The sequence below is a fragment of the Centruroides sculpturatus genome, unplaced genomic scaffold (genome assembly GCF_000671375.1).
Source record: "Centruroides sculpturatus isolate CEXI.00-Female unplaced genomic scaffold, Cexi_2.0 scaffold404, whole genome shotgun sequence".
Classification (NCBI taxonomy): domain Eukaryota; kingdom Metazoa; phylum Arthropoda; class Arachnida; order Scorpiones; family Buthidae; genus Centruroides; species Centruroides sculpturatus.
Genome location: NW_019384604.1, coordinates 125,550 through 141,700, shown reverse-complemented (window position 1 = coordinate 141,700; position 16,151 = coordinate 125,550). Strand labels below are relative to the sequence as shown.

The window sequence follows — 16,151 nt, the reverse complement described above, 5'->3', positions numbered from 1 at the left end:
TACAATGGAACTGACACCAATGTCCACATATGAAAAAAATAGTTTTATTTATTATGGACTAATTTAAAAAATTTTTTTCAAATAGAGAGAAAATTAGAAGGGTAGAACACAAACCAGTTTATAAATAGGAATTCAACAATTGAATGAGAACAAATCTGACAAAATATTATGTTATAGGTAATATTTTTTGTTTATTCATCATTAATAACAGTAGTTCTTAGAAGAATGATCTATTCTTCTAAGAACTATTATTATTAATAATGACTATCTATAAGAGACCAATAAAGATTGAGAAAATCTTTATTGGTCTATTCTAGATTGATTTGATCAGATTTGAGTATATATTGTTCTGAAGTAAATGGATATCTTATGCCACATGACACTACTTCAGTACTTTGAAAGTTCTTCACCATGATTGTAATATTTTATTTTGAACTATCACATATTCTGGTACTGCCCAGGCAAACAATAAATACATTAAAATGTATTTATTGTTTAATGTATTTATTGTTTTAAAATTATTTTAATGCCACAAGCAGTTTTCTACCAACTCTCCCATTCCTATATTTTGATCCCCTTTAATTTTTTTCATTCTCAGCAGTAATATTCCCTCTTCATGATTTTCCAGTCATTTTTTCATGTATTGTTTACATTTTCAAATTTTTTTGATATCTTTTATATTTTATGAATGTAATTTTTCAATTCATTCTGCTGCGGTCTTTTTGAGCATATTAAAAGTTTGGTTATTTTAGACTATCATTGTCATGTTTCCTGCAATACTTGAATGTATGGAATGGTACAATTTCATTGGCCAGGTAGCAGGAATTGATGGTTTTCAACAGAAAACAGTCAACTTCTGTCTTCATAAGAAATTAATTTAAGATATCCAAATTTTTTCTAATGTTAACTTAAATGTATATACCAACCAACTAATCAAATTTTGCAAAAAATAGACCAAATATTTAACCTTGGTACCCTCAAAAACACCTAAAAACATATTTTGTGCTCACTGGAAACTTTGTATTAAATAGTTTTCCCATTCAAATGCCATCATGCCACTGGTCAGAAAGATAGGAAGCTTGTTGCAAGGGAAGAAGGTTGAAGCTAATTCAGCCAAAAAGTCATTGACCTCCTAGATTAAAAGATGGTCCCTGAAAAATTGTATTTGCTCAAACCAAGTGTTGAAATGTATAAAGTAATACAAACTAACAAACTTTCTATATAAGATAAAAGGTAAAATCATTTATATATTTTAAATGTAATTTCAATACTTATGAGAAGTAATAAAGCTATTATAATAAATGATGTTTAATTATAAAGCAGCTGCTGTAATAAATTTCCAAAAATATGACAATTAATTATAACTTGTATATAATGCTTTACTATTTAACTGTGATGATGGATTAATGCAAAGTAGATCAGATACATTCTAAATTTGGGACAGACTACAGGAGCTATTTCCTAAAGACAGAGAGCCTGCACTATTCTGTTTACAATAAAAATTATTATTATTATAATTAGCAAATATGTTTACAACTTTTCAACATTTAAAAGTAGAAATTTGTTGTAAACATATTTGCCTAAAACACAAATTCTACACTTTTTCATTACGACAAATTCTTCTGATTCTCATTTTATAAGATTTAACTTTAAGTGAGAAAATCTTCAAAACAGAAAAAATTATTTTAATGCCACAAGCAGTTTTCTACCAACTCTCCCATTCCTATATTTTGATCCCCTTTAATTTTTTTCATTCTCAGCAATAATATTCCCTCTTCATGATTTTCCAGTCATTTTTTCATGTATTGTTTACATTTTCAAATTTTTTTGATATCTTTTATATTTTATGAATGTAATTTTTCAATTCATTCTGCTGCGGTCTTTTTGAGCATAATTTTTTGGATTGTAGCCCATTTTCTGATTTAGAAGTATCTTATCTGAAACATTTAACATACAGAAACATATCAATTGAAGAAAAAAATCATCATTAAATGATCTGATTACAAAGATATAAGCAAATAATTAAAAATAGATGGATTCTCCCAATTACAAAAGGAAACAGTTACAATCATCTGGAACATGTTTCCTGTATGGGAACACATGAAAGACAAATGATCCTAAACAAAGAATGCCCAAGAATATCTGAAGAAAGTATTTATAAATATTTTAAAAAAACTACTACAAAGTACTACAAAGTATATGCCACAGTTTATATTAAAATACACAGTACTATATATTCTACTAAAATTTACTACATGGCAGTGTCTTCTGATTTATAACCAAAACAATAGAAAAGAATTAATATCATTAATAAAATTATTTTCCTCAACATTTATTTTTAAAATAATCATTCCTGAAGATGGGTTGCTGACCCAAAACATTAGTATGCTATAAAAATAATAATGTCTCTAATAAAGAATATAAATAATTAGCTATATAAACTTTTTACAGGAAATTAAAATTTTTCTGGTGCAAAATTCCCTTGTATTAAAAATGAAATGTGTGTCCTAGAAGTGAAAATGTTACTGTCTAAACAAAATCTTACTGTAGATTATAAAAGCAGATGTCTTCTTTATATCAGATTATTTTTTTATTGAAGTTTTGCAGAAACATACAATATCCAATACATCATAATTCACCTCTTCTTTGCTCCTTCCTTGTTCACGAATATTCAATGCTATTCGATGTGCTTGTTCTTTTGTGCCCAAAAGGTTTACATTATAAGCAATGAGGAATTTCCTTGCTCCAGCCATAGTAGCACCCCACTGAGGAACAAACTCAGCTGGTCCATAATCAGGTTTCCATTCTGGTTTAACAATCTACAAAAATTATTAAATTTATTTAAATATACAAAATATCAAAATAAACTAAAATAAAAGAAAGTTGTTATATACTTTTTCAAGAATTCCTTCATATTCACCACATCTAATCTGAGGAACTGTTTTTCTATATTCATGTTGTGCAGCATATCCATATAAATAAACTGCAATCAGAGAATTCAGAAAGTTCAAAATAATGAATAAATTAGCATATATTCAAAATAGTATATTTATTGAAAACAGATACTTTAGATTTAGGATAAACATTTTTATCTAATTTAGCCTAAATATGAAGACTGATAAGAAAATAAGTTTAATATAATAAAAAACGCAATAATTTCCTGTCATTAAATCTATATTTCTTCTTACTTTCTTTAAGATACTTTTAGTTTTATTCATTTATATTTCATTTAATCCACCAAAGTAAAGTTTTTTCCTTCCATTTAACTACCTAATTTTACTTTAGACAATGTTAAACTATCCTTTTTATTAATAACTCTTCCATATAGATATTTCATATCTTTTCATCAAAATAAGATATCAGAATAAGTAGAAATAAACCAGAAAGATGCTGAAGCATTAAGATTAAATGGGAAGTAAAATACAAAATATGTTAAAAAGATAGATTTGCAAAACAAACATGAAAGAACAATTATTATGAAAGATAGTATAATACAGCTTAATGAAAGAAATAGTTAAAACAAAGATAGACCTTGATCATGGGCGGAGAAGTCAGAGTATGGTATATTTCTTCACAAAATGTACCATATCCCAAATCCCTATTCACTGTAAAAAAAATCTTTAACAATGTAGGTTTCCTGTACCAAAAACTGCACAAGAAATTTCAAATATCACATATTGTTTCTGAAATAATAATAAAAAAAAAAAACATTTCTGTAACAATAAGCCCCCTTTATCTTCAAAACTAAATGTTTTGGGATACTAACTTTTTCCTAATTACATTTGTTTTTTGATTTTCTATCACCTCCTGAAGTTTGGCTACTTGTATTGTTAACCCTGTATAAGATTAAAATAAATTATTTTTACTACTTTTTGAAACTACTCACACTGTTCTTTTCAAAGCTAAGTTTTTTAAAAATGACAATTTTATTCATCGATCAATTCATAAATCTTAGCATCAAAACATTATGTCTACTTCAAGAAAAAACAAAGCTCAGACTGAAAACAAAATACATTTTTGTCTAGAAAGGGATATAAACAAATTAAATATTCCAAAGATAAATTTAGAGTTCCATTACAAAATAGTATGATTTCAGTAGCTTGCTAGTTAAAGCATGCTTATCAAATGAATTGGGTTTATATCCAACTCACAACCAAATCATGTTTTTCCTGTAAAGATCTTGAAAATTTTCTTTTAGTGAATATTCATTTTATACACTAGCATTTTTATATTTATTATTATTATTATTTCAGTCACTCAATGTACAGTACATGCTGGCATATAAGATGTCAAATTTGTGAAATTTCATAATTTTCTTCAATGTATTTAAAACTATTGTTAAAAATATTATAATATTTTATTCTTAAAAATATAAACAGAATGGTTCAAAACCATGGAGAAACTTTTAGATTGGATTCTTGGCAAGTCCAAGAAGAAATATGATCCTTTCATCCCATGTCCAGAAATGCACCAGTGCCAAGATAGATGACATCACTGGGCATCAATGTATCAGGTCCCCTTATCAGTAATTACAGCAGTGAAAGTGGGAGTATGCAGTGTGTAGTTTGTCAGATGAACAGGTCCATGGTGCACATGTATGGAATAGTGCTGCAAGTACAGCCCATTATTTCTATACAGATCTAGCAGATATCATATTCATGTATAAAAAAGTAAATAGGAATGAGTGGGAGGCCTTATAGTTGAAACATATCTCCACTAACAGAAACAACAGCTTTTATGCTGTTGTTTCTGTTAGTAGAGATATGTTTCTGCTTGCAACTGTGTACTGTTGTCTGTGTAAGATGAGGTTGGGCTATACCATTGAGTGCAGCCCTTTAACCTTTCTATTGTGTAAGATGAGGACACTTAACCCAGGCCATGCAGAATAACAATGAGCACAATTTCACTACCTGTAACACCACCATAAATAACAAAAAATTACTGTCACAACATATGATTGTGTTAGTTTAGAAAACATGAGCACATAATTAACAGTGACCTATCTTCTTACTTTACCTGTAACAAGCATGATCAAATGATGGGCATAGTCATCTTTTTGATAAGAAAGCAAAAATGCTGTTATTCATAAATGTTAATCAAAAATTGTTGGAATGACTAGTATTTTATTTAATTAACCCTTGCATTTTGAGATACATAATTTCCTTTTATTATTATTGTATAGAACTTATGAAATATATTTAATCTCAAAATCACTAAAAGTTACTTTATTTTTTTGTTTTAGGATATATAGTTCATTTCTGATGTTTATTGAATATGATTTAAAATTTTATTTGTGACTTTTCCTAATCAAGTTTATGTTATGCACTCATAGTATCTGTAATAAATGCTATAAAATAGTATTCAATTTTTCTTGCAACACACCATCAATTAACAGAAATTTTAAAGCTTGGAAACTGGCAATAAAATATTTACATTCCTGTCATTAAAATGTGATCGCATTACATGCTATAATCACTGATATTAGGAAATCACAGTAATGTGTTTCTATGTGATTGCAAAATTATGTGATTAGTCATGACTAATGTAGATGGAGAATGGCCATGAGGTGGATATAGATGGAATAGAGATGGATGGAAAAGATGTGGAATAACATTCTACATGATATTTTGTAGTGTGTCATGTGAATTCCAGGCAAGTGACTCATTGCATAATGTAGGCCATAAAATCGTATTGGTTAGTCCAGTGTTTTTCAACCTTCTTGAATATGCAACCCCTTTACAAGTTAAAAAATTTTGGCGATCCCCCCAGAGCCATATTAAAACTATATCAGTGACGTTAAAAACTATGTATTTAATTTTCTTTCTGTTGAGACCTAAATATCGATCGAAAAACCAATTGTACTGTAAAATAAACAGGCCCAGCCTTCTCAACAAAATTGTAGGTTGTTTTATTGTAGTGTAGGACTTACAAACACTTGTCTTTTTTTTTTTTTTTACCCAGGACCCCCATGTAAGGCTTTGCGACCCCTCTGGGAGTCGTGACCCACAGGTTGAAAGACACTGGGTTAGTCCATCCAAGAATGCCTTTTATTCCCACCAGCTGCAATGTGTTCAGGATATCATATTAATTGATTATTCCTGCCTGGGAGGCATTTTGTCACTGACTCCTGCAATAAATTGACCCAACAGTGGCTTCAGTGGATAACACCACTGAACACTGGTGTTGGTCAAGAATTAATGCCTTGCCAACAACTAAGGTAGATGTTAGGTGCCATCTTTTAACGTGCATAGTAACGAAAATTTAATTTTTAAATTTAGAATAATCTGGTAGAAAAGAATTGTTCGGATGTCTGGGTGGTGTAACTGGTTAGTGCTGCGCACAGTAAGCAGAGCTTGCAAGTTTGACTCTTGCCATGAGCAGATTCTTTTCTTCCAGATTATTCTAAATTTAAAAATTAAATTATAGTTACTACTTTTGTTAAGAGATGGCACCTAATGTTTATCTCTAATTGTTCTAATCATGTAATTTCTAATTAATATTTGTAGTATAATTTCTAATTCCTACCTGATTAACTTGGCTAATGGTTGGATGATTATTTTAATATATTGTTTCTTGGGATGTTTATATATGTTTATACAAGAGTGCCCTCTAAACAATTCATAATAAAACTAGCTTTATTTGCAAAACAACAATTATAGTTCTTGCCTATTAACATGCAATCAAATATACACTGTATAACAGTCTAAACTGATTATTATTTTTAAAATTGGTCTTCTAATTTTAATAGTGTATGATATAAAAGTATTTTAGTAGTTAGCACTTAAATATTAATTTTACTCAAATAGGACTTACAGAACAATTTAAGAAAAGTATACATTTAACTTAAAATTGCAAGAAATTAATCATTGTTACCTGGTACTTTCAATTCTGCTGCAAGTTTTTCAGCAAATTTACGAGCACAATAGATGCATTCTTCCATCTCTACACCTTGAACTGGAATAAAAGGACAAACATCCAGTGCACCTAATCGTGGATGCTCACCTATACAAGAAAAAAAACTCTTAATATAATTGTATGTACAGATTTTAATATTTTCTTGTGTATTCATACCTTTGTGTTTTGCCATATCAATTAATTTAAATGCTGTCCTTGCAGCATTTAATGCTCCTTCAATTACAGCATCTGGTGACCCAACAAATGTATAGACAGTGCGATTAGTTGAGGGACCAGGATCAACATCCAGTAATGATATACCATCCACAGATGAAATGGCTGCAGATATCTTATCAATCACCTATATATAAAATTTAAAATAGTTGTCTTAACATTTACAATTAAAACTTACAACAAATTAAGAATATTCATTAAACACTAAATATTACATTTCATTCATTTTATATTCTACACCAGTGTTTCTTAACGGAAGCTGCGGCCCCTGGGGATCTGTAAGAAGTTTGCCGGGGCCGCCAAATTATGCAAAATTTCCTTCAGAATATAATAATAAAAAAAATTGATGTATAACCGAATATCGTATTGAAAAGTGAAATAAGAAAGATAAAGTTTTCATATTTAGTTTTTTTTATTTATTCCTTATTTCTTCCTACATACAACTTTGTTAGTACAGAAGAAATAAATGCAAATATGCTACTTACACCACAGTATTTACTTCTTTTATTCCAAAGTAATTCTAAGAAACTATTAATGCTTGGAATTTTAAAAATAAAGCAATAATAAAAAAATCAATTTATTATAGATAATTTAACAAATATAAATTATTATTTAAAAAAATGGGAGTCACAAAAAAATTATGAAATATTTGATGGGCCACAAGTATCAAAAGGTTAAGAACCACTGTTCTACACAATAATACAGGTTGGTGATAAAATTTTCTCTAGCTGATTATTTCAAAACTGAATAGTGTAACTATTGAATCAATGTGTACAAATGCTAAACAATGGCATTATCATTTGTTGTTCTTTTTAGATTGAGGTGATAGAAGCAATCTCCTTCCTTAATAGAAACAGGCAGGCCATCAGTGTCAATTACAGTTATAAAGAATGAGCAATTATTTATTGTGACAATGTTACAATGCCAAGCTGCAATTTTTAACTATATTTTTAATTTATTTAATTCAAAATACAGTATATGCTCTCCATCTCAAATTCATCTCAAATTAGTAGTGTTTTGTCCTTGTACATCATACCTTCCTGGTAACAATAGTTGTGCTGATCATCTATCTCCTTTCAGGGGAAAATATTTGTATCATATATAGTTAATCAAGGCCTCCTGCTCCTAAGCTTTCCACATCTTGTCTCAAATTTCATCTAACTAATTCCATTCTCAAGATTAAGAAAGGACAGACAAACAGATGACAGTGGGATTTTATAGGTCTATAATTTTTTCAAATTGCAGCCCAATGACAGAACATGTAATTTCAGTTTTTTTTCCAATCTGAAACACCAAACAAAATCTATACAGGGCTATAAAAATGCTCTTTTAATTAGAACATCTGTTGACTATCTAACTTATGCAATATGCAAGTAATTGAATATGACATTAACACAGCCATAAATAAGACTAAATTATACAGCTAAATGAAGATACCAAAATCTACTGAGGTGTACATTTCTTTGAATTTACATATCTAAAATGAATGTCACTGGCTATATGTTGTGCAGTATATAGCATATTATTAACTGTGCAGGGTTCTCTAGTTTCAAAAATATAGATGTGCATTGTTGAAAAAGGTGGTCATATTGAGTATATAAGATAAAAGACGTTAGTGATCTTGTTTTTTCTCCATTTAATTGGGTTTTGGTATTTTCCACTCAACTAAATCATTTAGTCATATTGATGAATATTCAAATGTTGCATTTAGTTCGTATTCTTACAGAATACAAACAGCATCATCATGTTTCAAAAACAAAATACAAATAGGTAACAAAAACATCACTGTCTTCAACAGTGCACATAATTGAAAAAGTTGAAATGACGGATTAATTTGCATACTGACAGGTAACAGCTGGTTAATTGCAAAATAAAACTTTTGTTAAAAATAAGTAAATCTGAAACTAATTTCAAAAATATTTTTACTATTGTCACACACAAGGTAGTGACAAAAAATGTTTGTCACTACCTTGTATGTGAATAATTTTTACATAGACTTTTTCTAAACAAGAAAAATATTTAATATATGATAACACTAAATATTTGTATAATGCTCATTTGGTAATTATTATAAAATATATTCAAGTTAACTATTATTAAAAAAATTACTACTACACAATTTCATGATTAATAAAAACACCAGTGAAATATAGAGAACTAAAGGAGGACACATTACATTTAGCTTTTGATTATTACAGAAATTAAAACATTAGAATATCAAAATTTTATTGAATAATCTGAATTCAAAGAACATTTCATTTGAACATCTACAAAATACTGATTTTCAATAATTTACTTAATAATTACAAGATTATAATAAAATAGAAATAATTCTTTGATACTACTGACTCCATCAATAACATTAAGAAATTAAGAATTAAAAGTTAAAATTAAGACACATTAAGAAATCATAAAGTTGCTAATAAAATTAAAAGTGGTGTTCTAATTAAATATATTTTTGGAAAATGATTAATCAGAGACTCTCAGATTGAATACATTACTAAGACATCGCACAATTTGTCATATTGCAATAGAATCAAAGCAGAGCCAGAAGGAAAGAAGCAATCCCTGTACCTGTTAGGCACAGAAGAGGTGATTCATGTAAGTACCTGATGGATGTAGACAGGTAAACTTTGCCCTTGCTGTCACAAAAGAGAGTATCCTCATATCTGCAGGCCACGGGAGACACGATCCTTGCACTGGCCAGGTATGGAGAGACAATCCAAGAACAAAGCAAACAATGGAAATTGCTTTGTTCGTTTTTCCACCTACTTCCCATTAGGCACACATAAAACTGTTTTTATTTTTGATCTCTAGGCTTAAATTTCTTTAGGTGCATTGTCACATCAGAAAGCATGGAAATTGTCATTATAATACCTTTGTATATCGAAAATGAAGTCATGGATTCCTATTTTTACTTTTCTGGCTCTGTTATAGATAACAGAGGGAAAGTATGGCAATTGGTCAAAAATGACGCCAACCCCAAGATTTTTATGTTAGCAAGGTTGCGGCCAAAGTTTTCATCCCTAAAACGTGAATGTCAAACATTGAGTTCACGTTTTAGAGATGAAAACTTCGGCCACAACCTCACTATTTTTGGACTTAGAGGATCTTGAAATGTCAAGAAATACAAAAACATTCAGAGTTTTTTTTTATGTATGTATGGATGCTAATGTGAATGTATTTGTGTGGGCACGATTTTGTTTACTCTGTTTGAATCTTAATAACTCCTTGCTTTCAAAAATTTCTGAAATTTTGCAGAAAGGTTTGTGTATTGGAAAGATTCATGCTATTAAATTTTGGTGGTTAAAGGTCAATGGGGAGGGGAGATAAAAGGTGGTCATGTGTCATATCTTGATTAGGGTTGGACTTAATGACAATTTTACTCCTTATTAGCATTTACAACTGTTTATAAAATCCATCTCTAATTTCAAAATTAAGCTTTTTGCCATTTTATAATAATTAAAAAATATAAACAGTTTTTTTTATGAAATATCGTAAAAGATAGCAATTAATGGCAAAATTAATCAAAATCTAGCAAATAGATTTTGGGAACAAACACAATTCTGCCTCATAGAAAAAGCTTCACTTCAAAAATGTATTGGCATAGAGCAAACAAATTACTCTGCATGAAGTAGTGTAAAAGATACTTTCACACTGCTATATAATTTGATATGAAACTGAAAACTAGTTTTTTTGTCAGTAGTATATAGTATATTTTTTTGTCAGTAGTAGGTCTCAGTCAGAAAGTATATTAACATTATTGGTTCTTGTCACTGAGAAATGGTGTAGCCAACTCTGGATGTCAAAGAACACTTGTGGCATTGTTCTGAAGTTCTTCCCAGATAATATTTTGGATCAACATCACTAAGACACTCCCTCTTTTGTCAAAGATGAAATCTAATGAAGATCTCTAATCTGTCTCTCTAAAGATCTGTCCTTCATCAGATTTCCTTTTTCCAGCTTTGATAAAAGATGAAAAAAAGAAAATCTGATGAAGGCCAGATCCTTTTGAATGTAGATTTTTCTCTCTTTCCCCAACAATTGAGTTTGGCTCTCAAGTCATAGTTTGGCATCTCTAGTGGTTTCACAGTTGTCTCTGAATATTTCACTAACAGCATTACAGAAGGATGGCTAGTCAATAATTCAGTTCTTGTCATTAGTAAACTAGCATTCTAGTGGTGCCTTCCAGAAAGATGTAAATACAGTAGACCCCCCCATAACACTGTAGATAATTCCATGTTATATGAATTCCATGTTGTATGAGTCACTTGGATTTTACAAATATGTGTGCCAGGCTGTGAATGGCTCACATATTTGTAAAATCTAAGTGACTCGTACAACATGGAATTCATATAACATGGAATTATCTACAGTGTTATAGGGGAGTCTACTGTACTGTCCTGTTTGATTTTGTTTCAGTTGTTGTAACAGGCAAACTACTAGTCTTCTGTCCAGTAATGGATGTCTTTATTTCTCATGCAGTGGTAAGTCAAGAATTCCCAGCATCCTTGTAATCATCAACTATCTGACCAACAGTTAAAATCCCATGGGATGTAAACTGTTGGTTGGATAGTCAATGTCAATGATTGCTAGTTTGTTGATGTACAGTACCTGCAATGTAATGAATTTTCAGGGTATTTTCAGCTGCAGTTACCATAATCAAGTAACTTCAGATGCAGTTGCCAAGACAAACACAATTACTACAGACCCAAATACCATACTACAAATATGTGGTACACACCATACAGTTTTAAAAAACATGTGCAGAACATACTATAATCAAGCCACAATCATAACAAAACAATATATTACAACAGACCAGACATTATATTCATTAATAAACAAACAAAATCACATGCATCATAGACATATCCATTTCAATACCCATAACATACAAAATGTATACATCAAAAAATTAGCAAACATTAATAACTCACAAAATTCATTGTCTATTGTTTGCATGTAGTTCTCTTGCACAGACATTACATATATACCTACTACATACATACATACATACACTAAAAGTCTAGAAACATTAGATCTTAAAAACAATACATTACTGAAAGGAGCCATATTAAACATGTCTACAGTCAAGAAATTCTTAAATACAAATACACACATGCAAAATACAGTAGAACCCCTCTAGTCAGCCCTTGGCTAGTCCGTCACTCCGGTTAATCTGACCGTGGTCGGAGTCGAGAAACTCGTCCTGACTCGTCTGTGACTCACCGTCCGTGGCGTTCTTCTGTGTTCGTTACAGTATATATTTTATATTGTGTGTACATGTATAGTTTTGTGTCAGGAGTGAAACGTAAACACGTTACTCTTTCATTAAATCAAAAATTAGCAGTACTACAAAGACTGGACAAAGGGGAAGATTGTTTATTTTACTTTTTTCTGATAATCTGACCTTTTTTGTGTTCCGACCATACCCCAGTCCCAAAGGTGACAGATTAGAGGGGTTCTACTGTAATAGCATTTTTTGTAGTTACATCTTGACTTGTGTAGACTTCTTTTCATAAACATTTTAAAACAGGAATAGTCTTTTATAAACATTTTAAACATAAACAAGATTCCTAATAAAAAGTACAAATGGAATGTAATAAATTTTGAATAAAATTGCAATATCAGCACTAACTCACATCAATAACATTGATTACGCAAGTAATAACTGTCTTGCATTTTTTATCAAAAAAACTAGTGTAGATAATCAGGAAAGTTGCAGTTGCTATGTTTTCTTTAGTAATTATGAACAATTTATATATACTCTGTAGATAATAATAGGTAATTTATTCTTGTCAAAGATAGAATATAGGCAATATTCTCAATTGCAAAAGATTAGTTTCAATCAATAAAAAAGATTAGCACATGTTTTATATTCATTTAAATGAGGATAATTATTAATGAGGCTAGATGACATTTATAAAAATACAAAACTGAACGCAATTATTCAACAATTATTTTTGCTATTACTGTATGATTAGTAGCCTAAGTCATATTATATACATCAGAGTGGTAATGATTAAATCAAAACCTGCAAATCTTTTAGCTTTTGTGACTTTTCTGTTTTTGTGTAATCTTGTTTTATTGTTTTTACAAAATATTTTGTATATCCAGTTCTTTGGAGTGACATTCAATCTTAAAAACAGAATATTTTAGAAATGTACAATAAATGAAAAAGCATATATTCAACTGATATACAGACAACAGTAGATTTACTTCAGTTCTACATTATGTAATAATGAAAACTTTTAAATATAGTAAATGAATTCAAATAGAAAATATGTATTTTTCTTATCACAGAAACTACTAACATTATATAAACCAATAGATTATTAAGAAAAACTCAGAAGAGTTAGAAACTTGTACCAAACAGAAAATAATGCCAAAAAATACATTGTCAATAATACAAGTAGGAATCGGTTCAAAAAAATAACTAAATTATCCAAAAAGGCAATAACTGTAAGAAAAAGTAAATAGTCAAAGAATTTCTAAAATATGGCTTTTCATATCAGAAAATAAGTGATGAGCATTGAACATTTTGTATAATTTGTAGTAAACCTTTAGCAAACTCGAGTTTGAAAGAAATCATCCAATATACATCAAAACACCTACTATATTAAACTTTTTGAAAAGAATCTGGCCAACTATCTCAACATTGAATCTCGTTTTGTGATAAAATACAACACTACAAAAAATGACTGAATAAAGTAATTTTTTAAATTTAATTTGTCTTTTATTAGTTTTGTGTTAATTATTTTTTGAAGGAAAAGGTTAGAAATAAAAATAAATTATTTTATGTAGATTCAATGTTAGGATTGTAAAAATTTGTTAATTTTCAAACCTCATTAGGAAGAAAAGTCTGGGAATTATTGATCTATAACAGTGTTTCCTGACCCGTGTGCCACAATGCACTTGCATGTCGTGAGAGTGCCTCAGGTGTGTTGTAAAAATATTAAATATTTTTTAGAATTTCGAATAAGCTCTTTTTTAAAATTTCATTTATCTTTCATCTTTTAGTGCCAGTTGACCAAAGGGAGGAGGAGATATTCAATAAAATGCCAACCATTGTGGCATCAGCACATCTCCCTCATAAAAGTCACATGCATCTATGCCGGTGTACTGATTCTTTTGGGTTTGTATATACATCAAGGCTTACTGGCTTAAAGATCAAAACAAGCTCTTTATACATTAATTCAAATAGTCTTTTTATTTTTATTGTATATTTATAAAATTGTGATTTTCTTGGTAAGTTTAACTTCCACATTATTAAAACTTTTTAAAATCAACCTTAATATATTTTAAATTTTATCATTTTTATTTTAAAAATTATGACACATCACAGGAATCTCATTAAATTCAAAGCTTGCCGCCAATCCAAAAAGATAGGAAATACCAACGTATAATATTGTATGCATTTTCAACCTGGCAGATTTGATGTCAACAAAATAAGACACACATTCACAGAGTCTAAGTAATAAAATCGCAAACATAAAAGGACTTAAGTCACGAACATGGATGCACGACATTAATCCCCAATTTTCATCTGACGACATGTACACAAATCGACTTATTCCAAAACCATGTTTTTGTCTTCTTTTAATTATTCTTTACTTCAACAATTGGGTGCATAGAAGACACCCGGCATCTTTAACATCCCAAATAAAGTGTGATGTTAAAGATGTATACCTATGCACTCGGCTGCGAAGAAAAGTATAATCTACATAAATCTTCCAGTCTCCAATTCGGATCCCTCTCCCGACTCTCTGAGATTCCAGAAAAGTCAAGAGATGCTCTCGGACACCCGGTTGACACTAATGTCATTTCTGTCGTGTAATGCGAATATCTGAAGACGGCGGGAAAGGTACCACCAGAATTTTTCCAAGAAAATTATTAGTTTAAACGAAACGATTAATAACTATGTGGTAGAGTAATTTTCTTGGCTTTGAGAACGTAGCAGCGGGAATAGGAAGACCGAATTCGGCCTAATATGTTGCCGGTACTCACGTTCTCTCTTAGTAGGAGTCAACGACGATCGACCGCAGACTTATCTCGTATAAAAGGAGGCGGAAATGATAACACGCCCGTCTACATACCGATCCTTAACGCAGCGCCTCTCTTATTCTTCGTAAATTCGTCCATCCTTTCCGTAGTCAGCCGTCGATCGACCGATCCTACCTCGGGGAGGCGGTGATTAATAATTTCAAAGCGTTGACACTCACCTCCCGATTCTGTCCTTCCGAAAAATTGGGTACACATTCGACGATTTTCTGCTTGGTCATTTTAAACGCTCCTTCGATCGCCACTCGTAGAGCATCCAACAATTACCGTCGGCCGCGATTTATATAAACCGGAGCAAAGTTTAACGTAATCATGACCGACGGTATTCGACATTGATCTTCCTTATCGATTTTCGATTTGCCTCACTTATCGCGCCGACCAAAGCGCCACTAGGGTGACTCTCTCCGAACAGCGACCTCTGCCATTTCGTTAGCGAATATTTTATTATTGTTATTGTTTTTTATGACCAAGTACAGTACATACAGTACAAACGTGAAGGTGGAATAGAGCTTGCGAAGGAGCGTTTTTTTTTTTTATTTCTTTTCTTAAATAATTGATGTAATTTCGTAGAAATGAAGAAAAGGCGATCGCCGTCTAAATAATCGCGTTTTGTTATCAATTAAGGAACTTAGGTCGATAGATAAACGCTAAATTGTTATCACTATTGGGTAATATTCAGTCGTTTCCGAGGGGAAAATAAGACGCACAGTCGTCGAAATCCGAGAAATTTCTGAAAATTTTAATTGGAGAATGTGATCGAATTCGTCCAATGCCGATTTTCCGAGAACGTTTCCGTATTTTAATTAAGAATATTTAGAAAACGTCGAGCTAACGAGCAAACCAATAATCGGGAAAAGAAATATGATAATTCTTCGGATCTGTCCAACAACAACAATAGACAACACGCACCACTTTCATGACTAAATGGACCACACACCATAATTAACCTCCAAACTTTT

At 30.5% G+C, this 16,151-nt stretch overlaps 1 protein-coding gene across 2 annotated transcripts in view; it reads right to left on the bottom strand.

The window, feature by feature from the left end:
- Positions 1 to 15,591, bottom strand: part of LOC111625117 (formimidoyltransferase-cyclodeaminase-like) — a 41,173-nt gene extending 25,582 nt beyond the window's left edge. The window contains exons 1-5 of one of the 2 annotated variants that reach the window (XM_023368153.1): positions 15,354 to 15,591; positions 7,072 to 7,255; positions 6,874 to 7,002; positions 2,895 to 2,983; positions 2,640 to 2,819 (exon numbers count right to left, since the gene is read on the bottom strand). In XM_023368153.1, coding sequence (XP_023223921.1) covers positions 2,640 to 2,819; positions 2,895 to 2,983; positions 6,874 to 7,002; positions 7,072 to 7,255; positions 15,354 to 15,413 — 642 coding nt within the window. In that variant the 5' untranslated portion in view covers positions 15,414 to 15,591. The remainder of the gene's footprint in view (positions 1 to 2,639; positions 2,820 to 2,894; positions 2,984 to 6,873; positions 7,003 to 7,071; positions 7,256 to 15,353) is intronic. The other variant, XM_023368152.1, reaches the window with a different exon arrangement.
- Positions 15,592 to 16,151: the final 560 nt, after the last annotated feature.